Source organism: Cyanistes caeruleus, chromosome 1, assembly GCF_971803275.1.
Source record: "Cyanistes caeruleus chromosome 1, bCyaCae1.hap1.1, whole genome shotgun sequence".
NCBI classification, from domain to species: domain Eukaryota; kingdom Metazoa; phylum Chordata; class Aves; order Passeriformes; family Paridae; genus Cyanistes; species Cyanistes caeruleus.
Genome location: NC_141701.1, coordinates 136,769,523 through 136,794,158, shown reverse-complemented (window position 1 = coordinate 136,794,158; position 24,636 = coordinate 136,769,523). Strand labels below are relative to the sequence as shown.

At 40.6% G+C, this 24,636-nt stretch overlaps 1 protein-coding gene across 3 annotated transcripts in view; it reads left to right on the top strand.

The window, feature by feature from the left end:
- Window positions 1-24,636, top strand: part of MKX (mohawk homeobox) — a 50,582-nt gene that overhangs the window by 5,602 nt on the left and 20,344 nt on the right. For 2 of the 3 annotated variants that reach the window (XM_086861847.1, XM_086861853.1), the window contains exons 4-5: window positions 6,432-6,585; window positions 7,811-8,146. In XM_086861847.1, the coding sequence (XP_086717973.1) occupies window positions 6,432-6,585; window positions 7,811-8,146 (490 nt within the window). Of the gene's footprint in view, window positions 1-6,431; window positions 6,586-7,810; window positions 8,147-15,612; window positions 16,463-24,636 lie in introns of those variants that run through there. The other variant, XM_086861864.1, reaches the window with a different exon arrangement.

The window sequence follows — 24,636 nt, the reverse complement described above, 5'->3', positions numbered from 1 at the left end:
GAACTGTGCAAACAGGCACATCTATCTTCATTCACAGGAGCACAACATCAAAGAGAAATCCCAGGTGTTTTTTCCATCGTTTTTGTGCAATGCTCTTTTAATCCAGGAATCCAATATCATCTGTATGAGATGTAAATACATACGTCTGGCACCAGCAGTAATTCCTGAGCCACAAAGAGCAAAACAACACAAACCCTACACCTACGTTTTGGACGCTCAAAAAGAACAGGATTGTAATTCAGTTCAAAATTTTTGTTCTCTAAGAATGAGAGAGAGCATGCCAGGGTGTGATCTCAGTCACCCTGGGTACATCTGAAATAGCTTTCCTGAAGGCTGCGCTCTTTCAGACGAGTGGTATAGCCAAGAGCAGGTTTGGGACTGGGCTGGTGTCTGTTGGAAAGCTTTGCTTCTGTCCCAGGAGGGGCACTTTGCAAAAGCATCAACCAGGGTCGCCTATAAATTGTTTTTCTAGTCTAGTAATATTGTTGGACATCGTTGGAGAACCAGGAATCGGTGTATGATGTTTCCTCTGGGTTAAACGCCTTCATGTTTGCTAACCTGTCTCATATTTCCTACACTTTTTGCATTTCTCAGAGTTGTCCCGTGGTGTTTGCTCCCACAGCTTTCCACTCCTGTGGAGGCTGTTGTCTGCTGACAGCTGCTCCCCCTTCCCAGCATCCCTCATGTGCCGACACCTTTCATCACATAGGAAAGGCAAAAGATACTGTTGGGTATCTTTCTGAGTTTCTGACAAAATGCCATTTAGGGAATGAATGGCTGAGGATTTTTTTTTTTGTTTTTCACCTGACTGACAACCTTGGAAAAGGTCTTCGGCTGCCTGGAAGATGTTGGTGGTCACATAACATTGAATAATACGGATGTAACTCTCCTGCCCGTGCTTTTCTTTCATCTAATGAACCTTATTCCAGTATGTACCATCTATCCAAAGGAGATTTTTTTCAGGACCATGGCACAGATAAAACCAATTCTTCTGTGGGACAAAGAGGTGAACATCCAGCCCTGTTTTTCATTTTTATTATTAGGAAAAATTAATGACATGCAGATACTAAAAACTTTTGTTATTAGTATCTGCATGCCAAATCTACCACAACTTTATTTTCATTAGTTTTGCTATCACCCAGTGGGCTGATTTTAAAGTAATTTGTTCTACTTTACTAATACTTTGGCCTACTCCACTCTTCTTGGGTGCAGTGGGACAGCAAGGAGACTGTTCCAGATGCATTGTCTGACTGCCGTGCTGAAGAAAAGTCAGACTCTTTCAAGGAGGTAGGATTTTGCAGGAATCATAAATCATCTTGTTTCTTAAGAAGTAGTAGCAAAACCTGGGGCAAATTCTGGGCTGACTTACTCATGTGTAGGCCAACAAGGTCTTTGGGAGTCTTCAAGGCAAATGTTATTGCAGATTTCAGTCCAACAGTCCAAAGTTTTCTACTTCCACAACTGCCAAAGCAGGAAACCAAAAAAGCAATATAGTTTGAAAAGGCATTTTATATTTTACTCCAATTAGATTCCAATTCAGAATCCAATAACTTGTCTTATAATATGCTACATTTTCATTTGTATTATTACCACAGTGCTTGATTTATTTTATTTTAAATTTTGGTTTAGATGTTCTTGTGAAATAAAAAAGAAAAATGGCTGTATATTCCTTCCAGAAAGAAATATGAATGTGTGTATTGTTGGAAAGAAGGTTTTTTCAATACAAGGATTTGTATATCAGTCATGTGCTGCTATGGATTTAATAGTATTCAGATTTATCAAGGCATATCTGGATTACTGAAGGAGGAGAATCGCTTGATGTCTGCTCCCTTTCTGAAAGTTTGGCCACTCTTAAGCACTGAAGCAGAACAAATTACAATAAAATTGAAGATGTGTCTTCAGAAGTAAAGCCAGAGGGTCAATATTTCATGATGCTGATATAAGTACCTGATGCTCTTAGAGAACAGAACTGCTGTAAAAAAATGAATGCTGGAAAGCACATCTGTTATCGTTCCCCTTGGGTTTTGTCTTTTTACTTCTCAAAGAACTACAGGATTGTTACTTTATAAGAATAGTGAGTTTCATCATGTGTTTTTTCAAGATACTTACTTCTTGGGAGGTTTATGTGACAAAGATTTTCCCACTGGCTTTTATCTAAATAATTATTTTTTTATTATTATTGTTTTTGGAGATCACAGTAGCACAGCTTGGGACCATGGGAAAGGCTGAATATTTTGGCAGCTTTGGTTGTTTCTTTTTGTAATGGTTTAGGTAAGTGTGGTGCAAACTGGCACTCTGAGTGGGACCTACAGCAGTAGACAGGCAGGTTTTTAAAGACCACATGGATAGACAATGTAACATTCAGGGCTGGTTGAAATGAGTGGTAAAACTGCTGTTGTCTTTGAAGGAGACAGGTGGTGTCTGGAGGTCAGGGTGAGCGTGCTGACTGGTACAGCCTGTGGCAATGCAGCCTGTTCCAGCTCACACACCTGGAGATTGTCCAAGACTGAAGAGTGGGAGAGGTGTTGAATCTCATGATGTCTTAGAAATCAGGACTTTCCAGCAACATGCACTAGTGCCCAAAAGCTGGAAAGCACCTAGAGATTACCACATCATAGATTAAGCCTAAAAATCTCTTAAATGGATTTGACTAACTTTCCTTTCTTCCAAGGTTTTAATGGGCCTTGTAGTAATTGCGTTTGGGATAAGAATTTCTAGAGTGAGTTTGCTGCTTCGTGCTTTAGTAAAAGGTTTCTCTTCTAAAGGCTGACTTGAGGTTCTTTCAGAATCAGAATAATTTATATTGGAAAAGACCTTCATAATCACTGTGTCCAGCCATTAACCCAGCACTGCCAAGTCCACTGCTAAACCATGCCCCTAAGCACGCTATCTACATTTCTTTTAAATACCTCTACGGACAGTGACTCAACCACAGTAACTTTCACTTGCCAGCCTGTTGCCTGGCAGTCCTTTCTGTAAAGAAATGCTTTTTCTGATACCCAATCTAAGCCTCCCCTGATTCAATTTGAGGCCATTTCCTCTTGTCCTATCACTTGTCACGTGGGAGAATGGACTGACCCCCACCTACAACCTCCTTTCAGGTAGTTGTAAAGAGCAGTAAGGTCTTTCCTGAGCCTTCTTTTCTCCAGGCTAAACCTCCCCAGCTGCCTCAGTTGCTCTTTGTCAGACTTGTGCTCCAGACCTTTTCCCAGCTCTGCTGTCCTTCCCTGGACTCTCCCAGCACCTCAGTGTCCTTCCTGAACTGAGGGGCCCAGAACTGAACCCAGCACTCAAGTTGCAGCCTCAGCAGTGCTAAGCACAAGGGTACAATTACTGCCCTGGTCCCACTGGCCACATGTTATGGTCTCGTTCTTAAAATTATTAGAAATGCCTCTGCCTGAATTAAGATGCAAAGCAGACCATATGCCAAAGGATTCCAGTCTCTTGACACCACACTATTGCTGTTACAGGCCAGGTTGCCATTTGCCTTCTTGGTCACCTAGACATTCACTGGCTCACGTTCAGCTGACGTCAACCAGCACCCTCGGATCCTTCTCCAGCAGGCATCTTCCCATCCCCTTTCCCCAGCCTGTAGCACTGCAGGGGTTGTTGTGACCCAGGGGCAGGCACTTGGCCTTGTTGAACCTCCTATCACTAGCCTTGGCCCATGGATTCAGCCTGTCCAGATCCCTTGTGGAGCCTTCCTGCTCTCCAGCAGATCATCACTCCCACCCAATTTGGTGTCTCTGCAAACTGACTGAGGGTACTCTCAATCCCCTCATCCAGATCATTGATAAAGCTATTGAACAAGTCTGGCCCCAATACCAAGCCCTGGGGAACACCACTGGTGACTAGTGACCAGCTGGATGTAACTCCATTCACCAACACTCCTGGGTCTGGCCATCGCAACAGTTTTCTACCCAGCAAAGAGCAAACCCATCCAAGCCAAGAGCAGCCAGTTTCTGCAGGAGATGCTGTGGGAAATGGTGTCAAAGGTTTTATTGATGTTCAGGTAGACACATCCACAGCCTTTCCCTTATCTACTAAGTGGATCACACTGTCATAGATGAAGATCAGGTTGGTCAAGCAGAACCTGCCTTTCACAAATCCTTGCTGGCTGGGCCTGATCCCTGGATTGTCTTGTGTGTGCTGTGTGATGGCACTTAAAATAATCTGCTCCCTAAGAAGCAGGAGGACAAGGTGCAATATATTTATCTCATTATGAAATAACAATCAAATACTACTATTCCCTTCTCTCATAGCAGAAGACTTAAGATATGACTCATCCTTTCATATTGATATGCAGAAAGCAAAGCAATGACATGGGAAGAATGAGCCCAAAATAAACCAAGAGTACCATGCAGTAATCACTCCTGCTAAATTTAATTGCTTTTATGTATGAATCACACTAATACTACCCTATCTTTTCTGTAAATGGCACTTCACTGATGAAAAATTTCAGTATGTAATAAAATGAAGCATAATCTTTCTTGTGAGAGGTTGGAAAGCTGTCAGTTTGGTAAAATGCTGCAGTAACTGCAATCCTGTTGATTGGGACCCTGGATTGATCCATCTCTGCTGTTAAATACTTGATTTCAGAATTACACTGTCATGCAGCAGGTGACTGCTGCTTCAGTCGAGCAGTCTGGAGTGACTTTGTTAACGGCATTAGAAAGTGCATGGATTTCAGCCCACCCTATCTCATTCACTATAAAAATTACTGTGTAAATATGATGATTATAAGCAAGTAACCTCAGAGGAGAATGAAAATTACTTACTCTGCCAGCTACAGTTTTGGTTTTCTAACCTGCCATAGTAAGCTACATGGCTTGTAAAGTTACGTGTTTGCCCTCTGAGCACTGATCCAGGGCTCACCATATTTTCAGTGGAACCCTGTTTCATGTAAATGTGATTTTAAGTAAAATCAAAGTGACAGACATAAGGCACCAGTGCTAAGTTCTAGCTGGGACTCTGAACCGAAGCTTTGCTTTTTCTTGAGGCACATAGTGTTTATTTTTCTCATAATCATTTTACAAGAGATTATTGATCCAAAATAATTAGACAGATACTTCTGTGTGATTTATGCTGTAACCTTAGCTACAACAGACAGATGACAAAAGCAGGGCCAAAATCCATCACTAGGGTCTACAGTTTGGCTCTCTATTACATGGGGTAGCATGTATTGATAAAAAAAATGTATGAACTTGCTTTGCAGGTTGATGTAACTTAAATGGTGTGATCATTCCCAGGTCCGACTAAAATGACGGTCTGGCTTCCTCTGTGTGCATGTTCATAACAGAAAGATGTGAGCAGGGCTGTAGGCTGCTAACATTCTTTACAATTTCTTGTCCCCTTTGCAAGTGATGCTACTCTGCCTCCTTCTTCCAGAGGTCATGTCAAAATGCACTTATTCCTGCCAGGTTTAAATAGTACTTTTAACGCCTCATTTATCATTAAACAAATATCATTAGAATGTAGGTCACTTGCCTCTGCTCTTTCTCATAGCAGAGTTATCATTATTTTCTAATTTCTATCTTTTTGAGTTGCATTAGAATCAAGGCCAGCATTTTCTCAGGTGTGCTTTCATGCAAAGTCGCAGCAAGTACATGTATTCCATTTGGTGGTTTAATTAGCACTGCTGGCACTGAAGGGTAGACTGTGCCTTTTTGCTCATTCAGTGCCTAAAACACTTTGAAATAGTTGTGTTTGAGCCTGACTTTGTGATGAGCCTGTATGCTAGAGAGATACTAACATGTATCCATTTTGCTATGTCAGACTCTAGAAAATGCTCTGCAGTTGGGAAGGAAGACAAACCAGACTATTGTTTAGTAGTCACCTGGTGAGAAATTGCATATTTACTATTTTTAGGCTGTCCACAACAAAAAGAGTTTGTAAAATCTGCTGCTCTGTAGAGAAAATGGTTGATTTCTGCAGTGAGTCAAAGTACGTTGCACTCTATGTAAGACTTTCCTGATGCCCATGGCTTGTCAGACTAAGAGTTCTGTTAAAGTACAAGGGAGAATTTGAGCTTTTATATATACAGATTTAGAATGTCTTCTTCTGTTCAATAGGCCTTTTTGTAGCCTATGTAAATATCAAAGAAAATTCCTGAATATTCGATATTAGTATAATTTAGGAAGTAGGTAATATATTGAAGGTTCATATTGAAAGTTCAGGGTTTTATCTTTAAAATTAAAAAAAATAATAATAATGTAAAACAAGTATTTAGGACACATTAATTGAAACCTTGTGATAATGTGGTTTTCCTAACACTTGGGAAGGGTGGGAAGCCTGAACTTGCCTTCCTGTATGATATTCTTGCTCTGCTCAGTGGTAATTTCATGGACTTCCTTGAGGCATACATTAAACTGTTAAAGACTCTATGGATTTGTGAAATTTTCAAGGGAAACTAATATACTGTTTGTATGCAGGTATCAAACTGGTTTGCCAATGCAAGACGTCGCCTGAAGAACACAGTCAGGCAACCAGATCTTAGCTGGGCTTTACGAATAAAACTGTACAACAAATATGTTCAGGGAAATGCTGAGCGACTCAGCGTGAGCAGCGATGACTCATGCTCTGAAGGTTTGTTGATGCTCTTTTATCGATTTTAAACTGATTAAAATTTATTTAGAAAGTATTATATACCCTAAGTTAAATCTAATTTTTTAATCACAAATACCCTCAGTGGATCTGCCTTTATTTTTTTGTGAATTGGGTTCATTTTTTGGCTCCCAGCTACTACACAGCCTTGCAAAGCAGGATTGTGTAAGTTCTTCAAGGTGGCAATCTGGCTGCATGTTTTTATATTTCATTGCTGATAGATAATTGTTAGTTCATTACATTCTACCAGCCTATTCCTATAATCTGCATTAAAGGAAAAAAATTAATTACATTTGTTGGTATAAAGAAATGAGAAATCACTTGACTGTTACTTTCCTCCATGAGAGGGCTATAGCAATATACATCATTAATGGGAGAATCTGATTAGTGGGGCATCTTAGATGGTAAACTGAATATTACTGTTATTTATTTGATGTAGTTTGCTAGCAGCTGTGTTTCATAACATAAATCGTAAAGGATGCACTGGAATTCTTTTTCTTACTCAAATTAACAAATGCAGGATTTTTTAAAAGTACTCTGTATTTTTGATAGGACTCGTATTAATTCTGTCTATGATTACTTTTTTTAGACAGTTGTGCCATGAAAATACAATGACAGGAACAAATCCTACAGAACATTGTCAGAAATCTGTATGTGAATTTTTAGAAGAGTTTCAATTTGTACTCAGTTTCAAATATCTTACTTCCAATTTCAGTCTGTACTCACATTTCTTGAAAAACGTGGGAATTTACTCGCCTTTCTACTCACGTCCCTTGAAAATATTGCATGCAGAACAATTAAAATAGTACAGTTTAAGAAAATGCACCTAAATATGCTGTGGTATTCAGGCAAACCCAATTTCAAGTTATGATAGTAAGAATTTAACCTATTCACACAGCTTTTTAAATGTTTATCATTGAGTTAGGGCACTTTTCAGTTGTTTTTTTTTTTCTACTTGTGTTACTCATGAGCAAATTAGACTCAGATGGTCTTCTACAGCTAATTAATTTAGAATAGCTGGAACATCTGAGAATCATGGGAACTACTATGAGCAATGTGTGAACAGAAGAAAGTGAAAATCAGTGTCTAATGCTGAAGTTACTGTCTATTTTAGTATATTTATCACAGTTCAAAACATGCAGAGAAAGCCTCATGTTAAATATTAAGTACTCAATGTATTATTGTATCTTTGTTCTTTTGTTTTCAGACGGAGAAAATCCTCCAAGAAACCATATGAATGAAGGGGCATATAACAAACCAGTTCATCACACTGTGATTAAAACTGAAAGTTCAGTAATAAAAACAGGAGTGAGACCAGAAGCAAGTGCCAATGAGGATTATGTGTCACCCCCCAAATACAAAAGCAGCTTACTGAATCGATACCTAAATGACTCATTGAGACACGTCATGGCTACTAATGCAGCTATGATGGAAAAAACAAGGCAAAGGAATCATTCCGGTTCATTTAGTTCCAATGAATTTGAGGAAGAACTGGTGTCTCCATCATCATCAGAGACAGAAGGCAATTTTGTCTATCGGACAGGTAAGAGATATTTTTCTGCATGATTTCTATTACAGACATCTTCAGTAGACAGTGGCTTCTGGAATAAGTGTCACCTGATTGTGCCTTTTATGAGACTGGGTGACTTCTGTCCATCCTCTCATATGACAGTGGGTAATTCCTGTCCATCTTCTTGCATGAGAGTAGATTACTCCTATCCATCCTCTCATATCAGAGTGGATAAATCATGTCCACCTTTTCATTCTCTGGAGAAGTTCTGCCTATAGTATTACAGTTAAGTGCTGTTATTGACCTCTAATGAAGCTGGTTTGCTTTTCAAATGGAGAAATGGGGATAATTTTTGAAATGACACTTACAGGCCACTTTTTGTCAGCATGAAGATGAGCCTAAGGAAGGAGAAAACTCTTGCACATTCTATTACAATAAGGAAAAACTAGAGGATAGCCACAGAGGAGGAGAAGGGCTTTGAACTTTCAAGGTGGCTGTTTGTGACACTTACAAGAGTCATATTCCCTTCAGTGGAGTGCATGTGAATACCTTCCCCTTTTGTACAGTACCTTTTCTGTCCTCAGAGTGCCTTTTCCAGTATGTGACCCTTCAGTGCCCATGCATCTCTTAGGAATACAGGCATTAGTGTAGACTAATTTCTGCATCACTCTCCAGAGCTAAAGGGCCACAGACTTGGCCATTAAATGCCTTATTTTACTGGTTTTTGAAGGGTTATACATAGTTTATTATTTTAATTTTATCAGTAAAAACATACAAGCATGATGTAATGTCATCCACTGTGTTACCAGTCAGAGCAAGGCACATGGGACAGCCTGGTTCCTGCCAGTAAATTGTTGTAAATCAGGGCAAGATCAGGACTGGCTCAAGTCCCTGTGAGGCAGGGAATGCTGGAAGGCTCCTCTTGTGAAACTTCTGTATATCTTTGGGACATTAGGTAAAAAAATATCATTTTGAAAAATATGAAGGTTTGCACCCCAGTGTCTGAAGGTTTCCACCAGTGTCTCGTGGTTTTGACTCATTGCAGCAGCCCCTTGTGTTGTCCTGGGCCTTTCTTGGGTTATTCTGCCAGGGACCACCCTGAGGGCAGCATCACTTTAGGGATGGATATTGCTGAAAAGTACTGGAGGATTTTGCAGTAAAGTTAATACAGATTTAAATTTTGAACTTGGTTCCCCTTGGCTTCCTTGGCAGGCAGGTTCAGGTGCCTTTGCAACCTCTCAAGTTTGCAGCATTTGCTCTCTTTTCTGGCACATTTCCTGTGAGCTTTTTGTCCGTGTGGAGGGGTCACAAGGCTTTTGTTGGTGGGGATTAGGATGATGTTTGTGTGTGCAGGTTGTTGGGAATGACCAAAGAACGAGTGGGGACCCTGTACAAAAATGGGATCTCGTGGGGAGAAAGAATAGTGCACACTCAATTAATAAGTTTCAAAATAAACTCTGTCAATTTAATTTTTTTTCTGTACATAGCAAATGCATTTGGTTTGCATTAAAAGTATATTGTTTGCCAAGTTTTATTTTTAAGTGAAAAGTTACTCAAGAACAGATGCAGAAGCTCAGATATGTAAACTTCTGTTTTCTGTACTTTTTACTATAACCTAAAAGTGGAAGCAATGACTTCTTAAAATTTATAATAAATTTGCTACTCGATTAAGTTCTTCTTGACAAATTTCAAGCTGCACTGAAAAATGTGGTTATTAATGTGAAGGCTGAGGGAGGCACACTGTAACTGTGTAAATTCACCAGCTGTGCTGGAATGAGTAAGAACCAGTGTATTTGTCCTTAAAGTTCGTAAGTGACACTCCTGGAACTCCTCTTCAAATTGTATTTAAGTCAGTTCCTAAATATCTTTCTTAACATTGCCGCATTTTTTGAGAATTGACCAGCAGCTCTTAGGATATGGTTTCATTCTTTTTGCACTTTGAAAGCAGACAAGCAATATATAGAATGAAAAAAGATTATATATATATATATATATATATATATATATATATATGATATACATATAATATATGTATATACATGACTTTTTTTCTAAATCATTGCTATATATGCATGAACATTCAGGAAATATAGGTACAAATGGAATTTTTTTCAGTTACAAGATTGCAGTCAAAAATGAATGATTTTCTGATGATGTTATACATGCAGGAATTAAGCTTTTCATGAAGAGAGCCGATATTTTCAAGTTATTGCCCATTTATGAAACTTACTTTCAAATAGCTGAAATTATCCATGTGATTGTTAAGTAGGAAGAGATAAACAAGGATGATTTACTGTATGTTTTTTTCTTCATAATTTGAATATCTGGGTTGGCAATTCTCAGCGCAGTACTGTACCAGAACTGTGTCTGTGTTTTCAAAAATAGCTGTAATACATTTTGGTTAAGTCAATAACAGGGTATGGCTGAATTTACCACTCTTCCTCTCCTGAAAGTGGGAAGTGTATTTTTAAGTGAGATATCGCTTCTTACAAGGAGTTCCCGACTGCAATTTTCTGTAGAGCAAAACAGCTAATTTTTAACACAAAGGAGTTGTTGCAGGATTGTCAAGTCCCTGCTAGACATTTTAATTTATGAAGTCATTTTAAGCAGTATTTCAAAAAGCACAGAGTGAAAACTGATTGATGTTTTATTTTTGAGAAATGGTTGGTAAAGTTGTGCCTGTAAGGACAAGCATTCACTGGAGCTTAAACTAATTCTTTATTGTGCTTCCCTGGAAAGGTTACTTTTTTTTAGCAGATCATAAGTGAGAAAGCTCATTTGCCCTGTCTGGTTCTGGTTAGGGGCTGGACCGTGATTTCAGGTACATCTGTGTGTCTGGAGCTTTCTTTGCCCAGCGCCCGGGGTCAGTGTGGCCCCGTGTGTCTCCACAGCCTGCGCCAAATTAACGGCCTATGAGTGCAGTGTCCAATAACAAAAACAAGAAATTGCAGTTTAAAGTTTATAAGGAAAACGGGTTGTAGAGGTTCCCATTTCAGTCATTAACATGCTTATAAACACGGGACCATATGCTACTCCAGCTTCACACAACTGGGAAATCCCACATAAAGATGAAGGACAGGCTATAGAACGGACTGTCGGCAGAGCAGCCTGGTTTCATACCCCAGGCAGTTCTCGTGAGCTGATGGGGAGCGGTTTCAGTGCTGGAGCAGGAGCCCCAAGCAGAGCCCTCGCAGGTGCAGTGCCCACAGGGCCATTTCCCAGGCCTGGGGAGCCAGGCAGCTGCGGCAGGAGGCGGCACAGCGGACAGGACAGTGCAGGCAGAGCGCAGCAGCCGCGGAGGAGCGCAGCCGTCTTGGGTATGTCACAGGCTTCTGTGAGTCTTTCTGTCGTAAGCTGATACTCTTATGTATATAACAGGATGTGCACAAGTGTGTTCACTTAAAGCAGAAAATTCCAGTTCAGATCAATGCTGGTGCAGGTATAATATGTAAGTATATATAATTGGTCAAATATGCATCTTAAACTGATGACTGAAAGGCTTGGTTCAGTGTTTTTGTTTAGTTAAAAAGCCGTGTTGGAGAACTGGTTTTCACTAACTGCTTGGCATGCAGTCACTCACAGCGGGCTCTCTGTGTGACAGGAATAAGTGAAACCAGACTTGTCTACCTGTATTTGTTGTACAAATGCATACAGAAATAGCAGTCTTGACTGCAACAAGCACTCCAGAGATCTACAAGGAACAGATCTAATGTTGGTAGTGAAGCTGAATATAAATCTAAAGAGGCAACGTCAGTCTTTGGTTTACGGATCACTAAAATGCTGACTTTTCTGTAATCACGCTGCAGTGCTCCCTGAGTACCCTATTGTCAGTCACCTGCAGAAACAAAATGTTCTGCATTGTTGTAGCACAAGGAAATGAAAAATTCCCAGCTTTCTGGAATGTTGTTGTCTAGTAAAGGAAAGCAAAAATTGAAACAAGAGAAAAAGAGATGAAATGGCAGGACAGGGAGTCCTTTTTCTGTAGGCAGATTTTTCATTGATTTCACTTTATATGTTACTTAGCACAGTAGAAAAGCCAGAACAAATAAAAACAGTGAGGAAACTCAAGACCTGCAGGCCTGGAAAAGAGCGTGGTTTTAAACAAGTGCTTGAATGACTGGCTGATTTTTGAAGATGTTTGATCTCTATTTTTAGACATTTATACTCAGGAGTACGTTCTGTTTTTGATGTTTTCATTACTACTGACATTTTCTTTCTTTCTTTCTTTCTTTCTTTCTTTCTTTCTTTCTTTCTTTCTTTCTTTCTTTCTTTCTTTCTTTCTTTCTTTCTTTCTTTCTTTCTTTCTTTCTTTCTTTCTTTCTTTCTTTCTTTCTTTCTTTCTTTCTTTCTTTCTTTCTTTCTTTCTTTCTTTCTTTCTCTCTCTCTCTCTCTCTCTCTCTCTCTCTCTCTCTCTCTCTTTCTCTCTTTCTCTCTTTCTCTCTTTCTCTCTTTCTCTCTTTCTCTTTCTGTCTCTGTCTCTCTTTCCTTTGGATTCTGCAAACATAGTGATTTATAAAGCATGATCCTGGGTCATTTATTGTAGCACACTGAGCACCTCTGATGACACCCTCGGCACTCTGCAGGATCAGGCCCAGATTGCTGGCAGAGCACTTAAATGTAAGGGAGTAGCCATGCACATAAATACTATAGAGGGACACAAACTGCAGAGCAGTGCTGTGATTTTGTGTGGTCCTTGCCGACTTCTCCTCACAATTTAACATTTTTAGAAATTAACATGTAATTTAAAAATAAGCCATAAAATTTGAAAGCATAATATGAACACAATGGAACCTGTTTTCAGAAACAACTCAAGGGACCCACAAAAACTGCTCACAGCAGTGATTTTTGCAAGCTGGATCTAAACAGTGCTGGAGACCTTGGGGATACTTTGAAATAAATGGTAACCTGGGAGAGCTGAAGGAGGTCTTTTTTGCAGATCCTAATGTCATCCAGAAGTGAAATGTAAAAGGTGAATGTCAAGTACAGTATTAAATGCACACAGCAGCATAACTGCAATTTGAAGGTTGCACAGTTAAGATCGTATTTCCACAGGAATTTTATTATTACATGACATGATTCATCAACTAAAATAGCCTGGAATTGAGAATTGAGGAGAAGATTGTGTTTAATTTACTGTTCTGTTGTTTTTTCCAAAGAAAGAATAAAAGGAAATGGCTTTACTACACGGGAAGCATCAGGTTTAATATACCAGATGTGATAGCCCAAACTTTAAAGATCCCACCCGTTCCCTGCTAATTTGGTTTACTTTTTGCATTTCTTTCAGTTAAAACACCAAAAATCAAATAAGCTGTTTTTTTAGTTCTCTTTAATTTCTTAATTTCTCAGTACCTGAGCTGCAAGGGGGATGAGTCAGGATTCTCTCCATACAACCCCAAAAAACAGTGCTTCATCAAAACAGAACCTTTTTTGTGGGAAGGTAGCAGTTCCAACCCCTCTCAGGTAGGGGAATGGAGGAAAAGAGCACTGCGTGGGCTGGGAAGAACAACTGGGGGCAGAGCACTGTCCCAAAAGCCTGGGCACCCAGGGACTGCCTGGAGCCAGCCCTGCTGAAAGGAGAAGCAGCACACCTGGCACTGCAGTTTTCCTGTGCCACTTCTCTCCAGTCCATTCTTTTTATTGGAAAAGAGAGTATTTGTTTTCTCACAGGTGCTGGATGCAAAAACAGCGCATTCTTGTTTTATCTGTTTGTTTTCAGATGCAAAAGGTTATGAATGTTCAAGGCTTTTTTCCCCCCATTTAAACCCAAAATATTAAAGATTCCAGAGATCCGCCTCTGTGTAGATAAGATGTTCTTCAAATAGCAGCATATTTGTGCCTGTTCTATAATTCAGGTATAATTGCTTTGGAGACCCCACAGAGCAGAGGGGGACTGTGGGAATGTCTTCTGGTTTTGCTTCTGTTGATGTCATGGCAAATTTTCCACATGCTTCAGTAAAAACTGTCTAGAGCCAGTTGTTTGGCTGCAGAGGATTTTCCTCAAATCGACTTGCTTCAGAGCAGCACGTGTCAGGACTCCTGACAGCTTTATCAATGTAGAGAATGAGATGTTCTTGCATGAATGATTTGAAATGGAAAAGATTACAACATTTGACCAAAAAATCAGAGAAAACACCAAAAAAATCAGGGCACCAGCCGTGTTTCCATGGCCACAGGTTATCGCTGCCTGTGCCAGTGTAGTAAGCTCACCTTTATTTTTCCAAGACCACTGAAATTTTCCCAATGCAAATATTCACAGCAGTGGCCAAAAAGCATCAGACCTGTGTGCTTGCCCAAGACCTCTCTCAGACACAGCAGGAAAAATGTGTGGTACTGTCACCAGTCTCTAACAACTATATATTTTAATGCTCCTCTTTAGAGTTAGTCAATGCTCCAGGCCTCAGCAAGGGCTGTTCTCTGGCAAGCCTTGGCCTTTACTCATTTAGTGAAGGTGTTTTCAGAGAGAAAAAAATATCCCCGTTTTCCCATTGTTCCGAATGTCTTCCCAATTACATTTGGTTTTAAAACCTGGGGCCAGCCAAAATGTGAATGTTTCAGGAAATTATGTGCATGGAAAAACACATAGTCATAAATCAGACTGTTTTCCAGTTTTAGCTCTAGACTGCATAGTTAGTAATGAATATAATAGGGAAATTAGAAAATTAGCAGTTAATTTAAGGATATTTAAAGAGTGTGTGAAACTACAGCTTGGGAAAACTCATTTAGTGAAATGGATGTGATTCCTTCTCCCCTTCCACTGCCTGAGCAGGATTTTCCCCAGTAGCCAAATTTGTGTGCAGATCTCTTGCAGCAGCAACGCCAGGCTCATGTGCTGCCTTGCCATGTCTTCTGCCGTGATTCAGGGGTCCCTCAGCCAGCTGCAGCCATTGCTGCAAAAAGGAACACTGCTCAGAGAGGAGGGCAGAGTGGGGCTTGGGGGACATAACAAGAGGAGATCAATGAGCCATGTACCAGCTCAAGCAGAGCAGCAGAAAGCCCTGGGTGCTGCAGCCCTGGTGCAAGAAGCAGGGACAGAGAGCAGGGCAGCACCAGGCAGGAGCAGTGGCTCACATCCCGTGGGATGTCTCCATGGCCTTGCTGCCACACGCTGCCTCGGTGTGCATGCAGGGCCCTGGCACTGCAGCTGTTCCCCAGCGTGCTTCTGAAGGCACAAACGAGGGGCTACATGCTCTGTCCTTTACCCAGGAAATCCAGCAGCAAAATGTGACTATCAGCTGTTTGTGCTAAAGGGAAGATGTAGGCCAATGAACTTGAAAAATATGGCATGATTTTATACGTGGAATAGCAAAAAAGAGGAACAAAAAACAGAGATGTGTGCTGTCACCTCATCAAAAGTAGCTTAGAAATCACACATGACTTTATGTATCGGTGATGGGGAAGAACTTTTGAGCAGACAAAGCCATGGCCAGAGGCAGATCACTGGGTTGTGAGCAAGACTTGTGCTGGCTCCAACACTGAAATGTGCCTGTTCTGCTCCTCAGGGCTCTTGTGGGACTGCAGCTGACTCTGCTCCTGCACCAAGACATCTGCCCATGGCACCTGCATGAAGAAAGAGAAATTACAGGGACAAACCTCTTCTTTATTGCCCAGTGGATCAGTTTTACATATGAAATCTATAATCTTCATCACAAGTAACCACTGCCTTTGGTGATTCTTACTAACATACTAATCTGTGTGTGGTGCAAGTGTGACCAGGAGGGGACAGGGTGCAGACAAGGCAGGCACAGGCAAGACGGGGTAGTAGCAGAAGGGGAAAAAAGGGCTGGACTTTTCACGTTCTGGCTGAGGTAGTAAACTTAAAGGAATGGCAAGCCCATAAAAGTTTCACTTCATTCTGGAAAAACATCTGAATTGAAACTTCACACCTGGCATGGGTTTTCTGCGTGTCCCAGGCTCCTTCCGCCGCTGCTGGGGAGAAATAATGCGACTTTGGGTAACTCCTGGTAGATTCTGCTTGTAGCGCAGACTGTCCCTCGTGCAGTGTTACATTGCTGCTGTTCATGTTGCTGTAGTTAAGGTTGTACCTGTGTTTCCATTAGAACCCTTTTAATCTGCAAATTTATGACCCAGCTGTAAAAATTCAATCCAGACTGAAACTTGGCATGAACAGTGTTCACTCTCCCATCTGTGGAAGGGATTTAAGCAGGTACATCCCAGTAATAACCATCTGAGTTAGGCTTGTAAATTTGGAGCGTGATGACTGGTGAAAAAAATTGTGAGCTTCTCAGTAGTCCTGGAGTCTGAAATATTTTATGCTTGTGGTAAAACTAGTGAAAAGCAGCTTGTTTGTATTCAGCCATACAGCTGTAAATAAAGAAAATGGTTTGGGTCTTCCTGTGTTTGCTTACATGCACAAACACATGCATTTTCCTTACCATAGCAAGATTTTGAAATGAGTGGCAAACATGTGAAACTCTCCAGGCTCGTGCACCAAAGCAGTTTGATGATCTCAAGTAGGTTAAGAAATTGTTTTCGTGCTGGTGAAAATGGTAGACTTTATCCATTGATTGTAAGAGGAAAAAAATAGGGAAATAAGAAACTGGGGTTGTTTTGTTTTAGGTGAGGGTTTTTATTAAATTCTTCTTAAAATACTGTAAAAACTGATACAATATTGAACTGCAAAATTAATTTTATTCATCATTGCTTCCTCTCATTTTAATTTTCTTTTCTTAAAAGCTACACACTGAACGTGCCTGATCAGATAAACTAGAGATCTTAGCTGATCCAACAAATCCTATTTCCCTTCGCAGGTTTGTGGTTTTTAAAAATAATTCTGTAACCTGAAAAAAAACAACACCTCCTTTATGCGTTTAACTGAATTTTTTTAGGTCATTTGTCCATAATGTGAATACCAGAAACATAATGATGAAAGCAGTTTAGTGACTTCTGATATTCTATGTGTATTCACAGAGAAGCTTTTGGGAGGGTTTTAACACAATTTGAGAAGCAGATTGAAGGGATATCTGCATGGAATAATGCTGGGCTGTGGATGAGCTTGTACATGCAATTCAGAAAATGTCAGGAACCTTTAGGTATTGTTTGGTGAATGGGAGTTTTTTCAGTTTGAAGGAGAAAGGGGAGCGGTTTTAAAAACACCTGTTCTGCAAAACCCTGTCTAATATTCGTCTGTAGAGGTTAATTTCTAATTATCCAGAAAACCAGAGTTGGATTCAGTGATATTAAATCCACTTCACTACAGACTTAAAAAATTCAGTATGAGATAAAGAGACAGATCTGGAAATGACCAGTGATTACTAAAGACCTGTTGAGGTCTTTTATGCTTTATGGCATTAAATTGGCATCAAATCACCACTTTAGATCTGCTAAAGGAGAAATATGTCCTAACAGTAAAAGCATGCAAAAGGCTTGTATAAGTGAGCAACCAAAAAAAAAAAAAAAAAAAGAGCAGGAATTTAAAGGAGGAAGGAGATTTGGAGAGGTAAACTGCATTGTAGAAAATCTGGAAAAGTGAAAAACAATTCAAACAGAAAGAAATTAGATAAACATTTGAAGCTGGAACAGCTGAAAAGGAACACAAAAGTAGGTAAAGCAAAATTCCAATGAGCCATGAAATCTGTTTTCCTTAATTTTTCACAGTGGCCTTGAAACCTGATGTCAGAGACACTATCTCTGTTCTTTCACTGATGGCCAGAAATTGAGGTTATGATGACCAGATCGTTTGGTATGGCACTGACATTTCAAGTTAAAAGGGATTGCCAAGACTCTCAGTTATGACACTAAAATATACCACTATTTCTAGAGCCAATTTTCAGTCCCTCCCTCATGCCTCCACATTGATTTAGGCAACAGATGCACGAAAAGCAAAGCAACATTCAAAATAATCCCCTAGCTGAGGCTGGGGGAAGGCTGGCTAGTGGGCTGTAGCCAAAATTCCTTAAATGTTACAATGTTTTACATTTCTAAATGTAAAAACTTTCTTTCCAACCTGAGGTACCAGCCAAATGTCTTAGTTAAGGTATCTCAGAGTGAAAACTGGCATGTGGCCTTGTGGTCATTTGTGGGTATTGACAGATTTACACCCTCGAAGATCAAATTAAACTTTGTCGGTTTCTCCATCTCCCCTTACTTTGTCAGGGCTTCTTGTCTCCCTGTTACTATTTGTCAGCTTAAATCCTGTTTGCTGGAAAAATGAGGTCTCTTCACGACCTGGCTCTTCAGGAGCAAATTGCCTCAAATTCTTTCTGCTAGCCAAGGTATTTTGTAATGCATTGCAAAACAGAGGCAGGGTTGCGCTCCTTGCACTAGATGTACTTTGTGGGCTAGACACTGCGGGCAGTTTTAATGAGGTCTTGCTGTGCTGGAGAATTCGTGTCGGCCCTTGACTTCAGGGAGACTTCTATCCCAGGTCCCTGTTTGTCTAATTGCTCTTTCTACCCCAAGGAGCAGGATCTGGCTTCGTCCCATTGTGGGCTGCACTCTGCAGAGTCTGGACTGATGGCTGCTCCAGGAGCAGGTTCCAGAGTTGGTGTGCAAATCCAGTGGTCTGCTCCTGGCTATTTATGGCAGCTTTGCACTGTGGTGGTGGATTGTCCATTACACAGGCACACTATAATTCATGGTCCTGCTTTTCTCCCTCTTGTGCTGTTTAGCTGGGGTAGCTGTTGATTTCTGCATCAAATTAATTTCCTTGGGATCATCTTCAAATAGGAGCTTCCTCCAGAAGACAGCAGCCTTTGTTCCTTTATCAGAGAAAGCTCTGGGTGTCTGTCTGTGCCAGCCTAGTCAGAGAAAGCCATGTGCAGCCTGGTGAAATTTATGTCAGCTGGGGGAACAGGGGTGCTGGGTGAAGCCAGGAGCCCCTCTCTGTCTGTGATATCATAATTACAATAATTCTGGGCTTCCTACTTGCTGAATCTCGGTAGTGCTGGATGTTTAGGGACACTTTTTGAAGTGAAGGGAAACCAAAAAAGCTGTCCTGCTCTGGCCAACACTTGAGATGGTAGTGGTGTTCGTAACATATACGATGTTTCATATATATATATACATACACACAGATGCACACAGATTTTTTAGTGCTCTATTACAATGATGATATCTGTGGAATTCAAGCACATTCTCTTGCTGTTTTGCTGTGCTTGCACCTTCAGCTCAGAGCTGTACAGAAGTTTACCATGGCAGTGAATTTTGCAAAGACAGAGGAAAAGAGGCTCCCAACTGTATTGTCTACAAATAGTGATATATCTTGCTTTCAAATCCCGTACCTCACTGAGTTGCTTACTCTAGATTGCTGCTACAAAGCTGAAAATCCTTTTCACAGAAGTCAGCAGAGAAGACAAGGCTGACTGCAGGTATTGATCCCAGTAATCCTTTGTTTCATGCAAAGGTTTATTTCTGCTGTCTAAACCGATGTGAAGAAATGCTTGTTTAAACATTTAAATGAATAAAAATGGTGGGTGTCTTTATAAGCCTGTTTTCCTCTCAATATTTTGTCCTAGCGTTTCTGCTGCTGTTTTCACTCCTTGTCTAATGAGACTGTGAGTGATAATTTCTCCTTGCTACAAGTGCAGATAAGCATTAATTTGTGTTTATTACATTTGCTGTGAATCTATAAATGGAAAATGTCCTTAATGTTTCTCATTCTTCTATACCTCATTCAACTCACAGATTCACAGCCCTGATTCTCTTCTCTCTTATTTCAGAAGGGGTCGATAATTATATCTGTACTCAACTCAAAGGGCCTTTATCTTCACCTGATAATTGAGGCACTCAGATATGTTTTAAAACCAGCCCTTTGGAAGTGCTTGGAAGTGCAAAAATCCAATTTCCCAAGAACTGGTCTGGGGTTTGAGTGTTTTGGCCCCAAAACACGCTGCATGATTTGACTCACGATGTTCATGTGTTCACAAAGCTTTCCAAACTTCATTTTGTGAACTCCTGCTGCTTTCAGTGGGATCTTTGCTCGCCAATCAGACTGTGACCCTCAGAATATAAGTGAGAATATAAGTGCTCACATTTGGGTACTCCTGATCCTTCATTCCTTGCACAAAATAGGAAAAATAAAGGCTGTATTCAGTGCTGCAGTACTGCTGCATTTGCTGAGGTTTGGAGAGCTCTGACATCTCTCCATGGGCTTTATGGCTGCTCAGAAACACCCCTTCCCTGTCCAGAGCAGTGGCAGCACTCAGCCTGACGTGAGCCCACCAAAACCCTCTCCTGCCTCATGGCCGTGTCACCTTTCCAACATGTCTGGACAGGCTCCAGACAGTGGCTCCACACTCCCCACAGGACCAAAAGTCCTTTTACAGAAGGTACGGGAGGCAGGTCTTCTGAGGTAAACTCCTCATGAACCACTGGCTGCTGCCCACCGTGTCCCACCTCACAACACCTTCAGCCCACGGCCCAGCTGGGAACAGGAGGTCTGGGCAAAAGGCCAGGTGTGAGCGGGCTGGCCAGAGTGAGTGTTGGAGCAGGGTGTCTGAAGGAGGTAGCAGGGAGAGATGGGTTTGTCCTGCCCCTCGGGGTGTGAGGGACGCGGTGCATGTGCTGTCCGGTAACAGGGCTCACCTTTGTCCTTGGGGAGCTCTGCTTCATCCAAGGATTTTGCTCCCTTGGCCCCTGCAAATCTTTACAGCTGGAATATGGGTTTAGGTAAATCAGATGCCTTGAGTTCACAAATACAGGGTAACTGTTTGGAGAGGAGAGGAGGGAAAAAAATCAACAAAGGCCTTTGATATATTGTATGTCATCCATACGTGACACTCCAGGACCTTCAAATGCTTAAACTGAAAACCTAAATATAATTTAGTTAGTAAAAATATACCTTAGTTATAATAAAATGATAATAGTGGAACTTGGCAACAGAGCCGCTAATAAATACTACTTTTGAAATGTGCCTGGGATCCAAGTACATACTCTTTTACTGTGTAGTTAAAGCATGTGGCAGGACATGCTAGACCAAGATTTTCTTTTTGTCTTTCCAGTGGAAAACTAAAGTTCTTTGTTTAAGTGAAGCCTGTTGGGAATTTTTTTTTAAGTAAAACAAGGAGCTAAGGAATTCCATTTCCTTTTGCCAACTTTTTTTTTCCTCCTTCAAGCCAAATTATCGATTAATGGGGCATTAAATAACAAATACTGCCTAGTTAGAATCATACACTTTTTTACTTAGGCTCTTTCAATACTTTCTTATTGGTGCTTCAAACACAGCTGAATTAAAAGATGAGGTACTTTATTGGGAAAAAGCTACCCTTTCTAAACCTTTTTGACCTTATAAAAATAAAGGTCAGTAATCTGAAAGTCATTACATTTGCATACTTACCCCTATTTTTGATTTTTTAAATGGAAAAAAAAAATCTGTACTCCTTTAAGGTCTTCTTCCTGAGATTCATTCTTTGCCTTCCTCATTAGCTGTCTCCATTTCGGTACCCTATCGTTTTGCCAGCAGAGCAGCCAAGTGAATGCTTGACCATATTTTTGTCTGGCTCTAGTGAAACCGTGATCTGACAATAGAATACTTTTCTCTGGGTTTTCCTTCTTCCCCTGGGGAACCATACTTCAAGGGCAACCTGCTTGTCCAGCATATGAACATGTGGAAAATCCACTGCTATGCACTAATGATTTTCAGATGGGCAATTGTTGCTGAAAATCATCCCAAGAGCAGCAGCTTCTCCATTGTAGCACCTTACCACTGAGGGATCACATTGCTTGTAGCTGCTCTGGAATAAACCCTTTTCATTTATGTGCAGGGTGGTGACATTTGCTGCATCACACATAGGTGGTGGCAAAATTTAAGGGAAAAGGAGGTACAACTTACAGTTGTGGTTATTTTTTGGCCATTGGGACATGCATCAAAATCTGACACTTATTTTAGATCGAGAGTATAAGTGTAGGAAAAAGTTGAGCTCTGCCAAAGATTCACAACAGCAAGGCAGAAGCACCCTAAATATTGTCCACAAATTAATAGCTTTCAAACTTGTGTTTTAAATATTTACAAGGAGACTTGTCACACTCTGGGAGAGAGAAAAATGAGTTTTAAATTTTAAATAACTTCTATTACTGTTCTTAGAATATGCATTCTTTTTAAACAACTTTCACTTTTAATCTGTAATTAAAGCCAAAGTTTTCTTTTAATTTTAAAAGCTTGTCCTTGGACTAAAACAACATGGAACATTTTTAAACATTGATCCAAGCTGCTGTAGATACATTTTATTAAAACCACAGAGCCTGCAGTTGGATTCCTTGCTTTGCCAGATCGACTATGAACTGTAAGTGTGGCAGTAATGATTGTGGAGTCCTGGATGCTTCACTAGCAGTGAGGAGGGTTGTTTTTCTGGAGTTGTTCCTCCCTTTGGGCCCTATTCATGAATGACTTAATCTCTGTCTATGATCAAATGTCGTGCAAGTTACTGTGCACAGAAAAATCAAGGAATGCTTCTCTTTCCTGCGTTCCTTACATGGAATTGCTGAGCCTGCCCAGCAAGCAGTTGGAGTGTGGTAAGGGTGGGAAGCAAGCAGCAACAAAAACAGAGAAAACCACCAGAAGCAATATAAAAAGAGTGAGACAAAGAAAACAGGGAAAATTTTGTAAGATCTGGTGCGCAAGTTGGATTGAGCCATGCACAAGACAGCTCCAGCTTGTCCAGGCAGCACCAGCTGGAGGGGAAACTGGGCTTTCAGCTGGGGAGTGTTATAGGGGCAGTTTGTTCACCATGAAAAATAAGTGTTCCCCAGTATTTTGTCTGTAGTGCTGGCCATAAAGATGATTTCTAGTGCATGTTTCTCTTAGCTATTTGGTCTTGAAAAGCAAACATTACATGTTTTGATGGGCAGATCTCAAGAAGTTCAGGGAGCGAATGCTTCTTAGTTTTTCTGTTTCTTGGCCTAATTGCTTGTGTGGTAATTCTGTCCTTTCACAGGATGTTACACCACTTTATATGAATCCAAGAGTAAGACTTTCATTACTAGTGATATTGATTACACAATGCATGCCATACAAGGAACTTTTCTTGTGATGTTTTGGTATTTTGTTAGAGATCTAGCAGAATAATGGGATGAAGTGGTGCATGGCTGTCTCCATATTTATACAGGTCTCTTCCTTTTTAAGTTTCAATCACTTCAGCTTGGGTCTGTTCTCAGTTAAGAGTGAAGAAAGGACTTACATTATCAGAGTTGTTTTTCTCATCACCAACACCCTGCAGCCACTGCATGAAATTCTGTCTGTCTCCGTGCCCTAGTGTGAGGACAGATTGCTATAGCAGGACTCCCACGCCAAACAGTCACTGGTGGCAAATGGGAAATAACTTGACTCAGGTGCTGAACTTCTCCAGCTGTTGGTGGGAGTTACACTTGTTTGTCCAGGACAGTGACTGGAATAGTCGTTTAGCTCTTTTTGAGGTATTTTCCATCCCTTTAGTACTGACAATGGACTTAAAAGATGTCACTCTCTTTTCAGGTAGGTCATGGCTGGAGTTTCATTTTAGCTCTAAGAGGGAAAAGATAGAAGAAAGGATAGGGAATGAAGGGGAAAAAAGAAACTCAGAGCCAGGAAATAAATACAGGTAGGAAAATAAAGAGAAGAAAGTGATGGAAGATTGTAAAGAGAGTATAGTGCTGGGAGAGGACGCAGAAAGGGGAATGCAAGATTAAGGACAAGAACAAAAAGGAAAAGGAAAGAAAAGGGATAAAAGGGATGAAGGCAAGAAAATAAAATACTGAGGAAACAGGTATAGAAATAATGGTAGGAATCTGGAGTGTAACAGGGAAGGGTTCTAGAATAAATTAGAGAAGTGTAGGCGATAGTAGCATTTTTAACAGTCCAAAATTAGAAGTTTGGTATTTTCCATTTCAACGTGTTTGAGAAATGAGGGTAAATAAGCATTCAAGATACTGCCACCCTTCTTGGAAGGAACCATTGTCTCCAATTGTGATGTCTTGGCATTTTTTTTCCATGTTACACAGGCTAAGAGCAAATAAGCTTCCAGAAAAGGGTATGACCTTGCTTAGGATACAAAGCAAATTAATCCAAACTGTTGCTCCACAATTTAGGGCAAAAACACAGCTTAGTCTGGGACTGGGAAATACTCCAGTGCTGGTGGCAGTGGTAGTAGTGATGGAGGCATCTGTTTGTGTGAGGTGTGTGGTTATTAATTTCCCAGTCTCTTGGTGCATCTGCAATCCCTGACTAAGCTGGACACAAAAATATACAATGCTTCTCATACTTTGGCTTAATGATACCCAATCCAGACTTTGGCGGATTCCACCAAGACCTGTTTTGAAAACTGTAAGTAGTTTTCAGGCTACTGTGAGACAATTTGGCCGAGTGTGGAGGCTTCCTTGGCCCAGAGTTCCTGAAAGTCTTAACTTCTTTTAGGTCTGCTCCTTTCTGTAAATTTTTCAAATGAGATACTCTCTTTGAAAATTTTTCAAGTCATCATCTGTAAGTTACAGAGAGAAATCTTCTTAACCTAATGCATAGCTGGCTGGGGGTGGTGTCTTTGTGCTCCTCTGAGACAAGCATCTGTCAGTAGAGTAGAAAGGATGGACTGGTT